Source organism: Carlito syrichta, unplaced genomic scaffold (assembly GCF_000164805.1).
Source record: "Carlito syrichta isolate Samal-C Ts95f unplaced genomic scaffold, Tarsius_syrichta-2.0.1 Scaffold120501, whole genome shotgun sequence".
Lineage (NCBI taxonomy): Eukaryota > Metazoa > Chordata > Mammalia > Primates > Tarsiidae > Carlito > Carlito syrichta.
Window position 1 is genome coordinate 56,238 of NW_007064597.1, and position 4,975 is coordinate 61,212.

General features: G+C 67.9%; 1 protein-coding gene across 2 annotated transcripts; it reads right to left on the minus strand.

Moving 5' to 3' along the window:
* Positions 1 to 74: 74 nt before the first annotated feature.
* Positions 75 to 3,173, minus strand: TRABD (TraB domain containing). 2 transcript variants are annotated; one of them, XM_021707569.1, is made up of 8 exons: positions 3,124 to 3,173; positions 2,746 to 2,824; positions 2,459 to 2,625; positions 2,069 to 2,209; positions 810 to 920; positions 591 to 742; positions 274 to 446; positions 80 to 195 (listed from the first exon to the last, which is right to left on the minus strand). In XM_021707569.1, exons 1-8 carry the CDS (start codon positions 3,154 to 3,156, stop codon positions 80 to 82), a joined length of 972 nt encoding a protein of 323 aa, XP_021563244.1. In that variant the 5' UTR covers positions 3,157 to 3,173. The 2 variants fall into 2 exon arrangements, with proteins under 2 accessions (XP_021563246.1, XP_021563244.1); XM_021707571.1 differs by having other exon boundaries at positions 75 to 446; positions 591 to 730.
* Between the last annotated feature and the right edge of the window lie 1,802 nt (positions 3,174 to 4,975).

Below are 4,975 nucleotides of genomic sequence, written 5' to 3' on the forward strand. Positions count from 1 at the left end.
GGCTGGGCCGGGCTGGGACACAAGAGCCCGAGCCCGCCCCCACAAGGGGTCCCACCTCCCCTGGGGCCCGGGGCGGGTCTCACGTCATGATCTCCTGGATGTTGAGGTCGGCGCTCCAGTTCTTCTCGATGCCGGGCACGTGGCCCATGCCCACGACGCCCACGACCACGGAGGGGATGCACATCCTGGGCTCAGCTGTGGGGAAGGGGCGGGGTCAGCATAGGCCAGAAGACGCGTGTCCCAGGGGCCCCACGCCTGGCGGGCGGCCGTCACCGTCAGAGGCGCGAGGCAGCTCGAGGCGCCGGGCAGCCTGGCGCAGCATGTAGGTCAGGTAGATGTCCCGCTCCGAGACGATGGTGCGGTGCAGGTCGGGGAACTCGCCGATCATCTCCGCCATCATCTGCTCCAACAGGTCTTTCTGCTTGCAGCGCTCCACGTCGTCCTTGCTGGGGACAGAGGGCGCAGCTGGCACCGCTCAGGGGCAGGGGCGGGGTGTGGGCGAGGGGAGGGTCGGCCGGGGAGGGTCAGTGCCGCCCAGATTGCCCATGGGTTGCCCCAGCCTTGGCCCCATTCCCGGCCGGCGGCCCTACCTGATGGGGTCCGACAGGAAGCACAGGCCCCAGGCCAGCTTGACCTTCTGCCAGAAGGACAGCGCGGCAATGGCCCGCTTGAAGGTGACTGGGATGGGCCGGTCACCCAAATGGAACTTGCAAAAAGGCACCCTACTGGCCTGAAGCAGAGCCTGGTGTCAGGGAGTGGCGGGAAGCCCCGGCCACAGCATGCACCCCCACCTGCACTCCCGTGCCCACCTCCTTGAAGGCCTCCCTGAACTCGCCACCGGGCGCCATGCCCAGCTGCTCGGTGATGTGCGCGGACACCTTCAGCAGTAGCATCTGCATGAGCCCAGACATGAGACCATTCTGCAGGGAGAGGGGCCAGGCTCAGCCGGGCACAGCAGCGCCGCGGGGATGGCGGGTGGCTGGCCCCGCACCTGAGGGTGGGTTCTGCCCAGCTGCGTCCTCGGGCTCCCCCTGCCTCAGTGTAGGGACGCTGTGGCGCGCAAGGCCCTCCTGGCGTGAGTCTTCTGGCCTTACATCACATTAGAGGCAGGCCCTGAGAACAGCCTTCGTGGGATAGCCAGGTATCGAAAGGGCTGTCTCCTGTCCCCCACTGAGCACAGGCGGTCTTGGCCCCAGGCGGCAGTGCCATGCCAGGCACGGATGCCGCATCTGAGGCTAGCTGCTCCTGGGTATCTCGTCAGGCTGGCTGGGCCGAGGGCAGGCTGCACACCCAGGACACGCTTCCCTAGGCAGGCATGAGGCTCTGGAGGCGGCTGCAGCCTGGGCACCCGTGAGGAGCTGTGTGGGCTAGGCGCCTGGGCATTCCCAGGGAGGGTCTGGCGCCGACCCGGGAATGTCCTGCGAGCAACATCCTCACCCGCCGGGGCCGGGGGCCAGGGGCTGGGGCCGCCCAGTCTAGGCGACCATGACCCTTGCAGAGGGGCCCTGGCCAGATGAGCAGCCGCACCCATGTGACTGAGCCCCACGGCACTCCAGCACCACGAGCCCGGCCGGCACTCCCGGCCTGCATCCATGTCGCCACTGGGGCTCCCCTGGGCAGCGCCAGGTGCAGCGGCCCTAGTCACCCACCCCGCCTTCTCCGCAATGAGCAGCCGGTCGCGCCTTCCAGACAACCATGGAGCCTGGCTCTGGGGTGGGGCTGCAGGGCCATCATGGCCACTGCCTGCCCGGGCGCCGGCCCTGGCTGGATGGGGGCGGTCTGTGAAGGTGACTCCCCTCGCCTGGGGCATGTGGGATGGAGGGCAGGCACCAGCCTGGGTCTCGCACGACCTCTGAAAGGGGCGGGCACACCCCCGGCCAGACCAGACGCCGGCTCCTTTCAAAAATCCCACCTCAGTCTTGGTTCTCAGCAGCCCAGAGAGACCCACCCCGCCCCAGGAGCTCTCAGCAGACGGGGTCCTGGGTCGCAGCGCCCTCACCGGCTCCCCCAGAGCCTGGGACCCAAGACGAGCCCCCTGCAGGCCAGATGGAGGGTCCCGCCCGCACACCTGCCTGACGGCCTGCTGCAGCTTGTCCATGCTGAGCTCCTTGGCCTCGCGCAGCAGCGTGCTCTCGTCCATCTTCAGCATGGACACGCGGTACTGGCACAGCTCTACCACCACCACGTCCGGCTGCACCTCCCGGATGGTCTGCAATGGCCACGGCCACGTCCCGGACCGGCACGCACCCCCAGGCCTCGCCCTGTGCCCCCATCCACACTTTCAAGCACCGAGGGCGGCGCAGCGAAGCGCTCCGGGCCTCCCAGCCTTGGCCGGGAACACCAGCTCCCCTCCCGGGACCCCGGGTGCCAAAGGAGGTGGGCGGCAGACGGCTGGGTCCCAGAACGCAGGAGCTCCCACAGCCCATGTCCACCCACATGGGGCGGCTGGTGGCCTCACCCTCACGACGTCCCTCTTGCTGTCGTCACTGAAGTGGGCTGTGCCCACCACGTACACCCGGCTGCCGTCCTCGGCCACCAGCTGGGTCACGGTGGGGGGCAGACTGGGTGGCTCGCAACGCCGCTTCAGCTTCATCTCCAGCAGCAGGTGGAAGGCATCTGTGTCGGCTGCAATGGGCACGGCTGTTGTGAGCAGCTGGGCGACCCCTCTGGGTCCACTCTCCAAGCCCTGCTGCCAGCAGTGGCCACACCCACACCCAGACCATGCGAGGCCCAAGGGAGACGTACTCAGGCTCTGGGGCTCTCCAGAGGGCATCGTGGGCACTGGCTCCAAAGGCCCTGACGTCACATCAGGCTCCGTGTCAGCCTGCAGGCAGAGAGGCACTCATGTCAGGATGTCCAGGCGTGGCGACAGCCTGAGTCCGTGCAGCCACTCTGTGCACTGGGCCCACGCTCCTGGGAACCCCCCTTCTGTGGCCACCCCTGGGGAGGCCGCCAGGTGGGGTGGGTAGAGCCACCAGGCCACCGCCCAGGGCCCCCCTCCCCGTGAAATTCTAGAAAACCAAGAGAAGCAGCTAGAGTGGCCCAGGAAGTCACCCTGTAGGAGGTGGTCTTCTCTGGGGCCTCACTCCTCTGTGTGGTGACAGTGCCCTGGCCCAGTCTTACTTCCCGAGGGGGCGGCTGCTCCTCCCCATCCATGGTGGGGTGGCGGTTTCTGGCACTGATGCGCGAGCCTGAAGAGACAGGAGGCGGCCATCACTGGGGCCCGGGTGCGGCACAGGGCTGCTGCAGGTCCCGCTGGCGGGACCACCCAGTCCACGCTCCTCTGCCTGGGTGGGGAGGGGACACTGGTGGCAGCAGGAGACCCTGCCATGAGCAAACAGCAGTGGGGGACGTGGCAGCAGCACGGGGCCAGAGCACAGCTCCAGCCGTCTGCCCTCCCACGCCGTGGCGAGCACAGGACAGAGGTGGGCTTGGGTCCTGCGGCGCGTGTGCCATGCCACGGGGGGGTCACTCAGCCAGCCACGTGGTTGCTGTCCATGAAGTGGGCCCCACGCCACCTGTGCTGATGCTACCCCCTTGCAGTGACCATGGCTGGGACAACAGGCACATGGTCGGCACAGGGGAGGGGCAGAACAAGCACGTCAGGAGCTGAGACATCCAGCTTGAGAGAAGAGATGGAGACGCCCTGGAAGAAGCCACGGCGGAAACCCCAACGGGGCTGGCAGCCACACCCACAGGGACCACCGGGGCACCATGTGCCACTTGGAGAGAAACCCGAGCTGGAGGACGGGAGCCCCAGGAGAGGAAGCATCCATGTGGCGCAGAGCTGGAGGGACCAGACGCACAGGCCAGGGCAGCAAGCACCAGGAGCCACGTGCTGAGGCCGGGGTGCCCGAGGCCGGCGGCATCCTGCACATTGGCCAGGGCCTCGCCCCTCCACGTGGCTCTTCCTGGACTGGCTCAGCCCCACGCCAAGGAGGCATGGAGCCAAGGCTGCAGGTGCCTCCCAGTGGATGGACGTGCGGCCACTGGCTGGAGCCGTTCCACACAACCCAAACGCAGGCTCCATACAAAGCAGGAGGCCAGGCGTGGGCACCACAGGGCAGGCTGCGCCCGTAGGCGGCCCGGGCAGTGGTGGGTAGAGGCTGGACGCCACCGAGGCAGCCGTTCAGAGAGGGCAGATGGAAACACTGTGCCCGCGGGAGACCCTGACAGCCAGCTGGAGGGCGCAGGCAAGGGTGGCCGCTTGCTGTCAGTGGGCAGGGCAGCGGAGAGCAGGGGTCCACGCCTGTGGGAGCAGGGCCCGGCTGACCCCAGACTGCACAAGCCTCCGGTCACTCTGGCCGTGCCCTTCCCAGACTCTCGGTGTAAGAGGGAAAAGAGCAGCAGGACGGCGGGCACCAGATGGCTCCTCCCTCGCGCCCTGCTTGCGGTCCCAGGGCAGCCAGCTCAGCGCCAGGCCCTTGCCGCCCAGCTGCGGTTTTCTCGTCTGCAAACAGGAAGGGGCGTCTGGGAGGGCGGCTCCAGGCAGGCCAGCGGGGCAGGCGCAGGGCTCTCGTGCAACCAAAGGCCCATCTGGCGTCCAGGGACGCAGGCATACCTCAGAGCTGATCAAGAAGGGCAGCCCGAGGACGGCCGGGGCTGCTGGAAGGGGAATGGCCTGCTCGGGTGGGGGAGGCCAGCGAGACCAAGGGTGGTCGCTGAGCACCCGCCAGGAAGCTGCCTGGCACCTGCGGCCTCTACGGGGGAGGAGCACCCCTCTCCCCCAACAAAGGCCAGCACGTCCAACCGGTGGCACTGGCCAGGCCTCCCCCTCCCTAGCTCGGGTTGACACGCCACTGAGGAGAGGCAGCCAAGCAACTCAGGAGCCGGCACTGAGTGTGGTGTGACAGTGCCTGGGCCAGGACCCAGCAGGAGACCAGGAAGTCACCCTCAGTCCAGGCCACACGGAAGCAAACAGCTCTTGTGCAGGCCCCGATGGGCTGGGCAGGCCGCTTTTTTTTTTTTTTTTTTT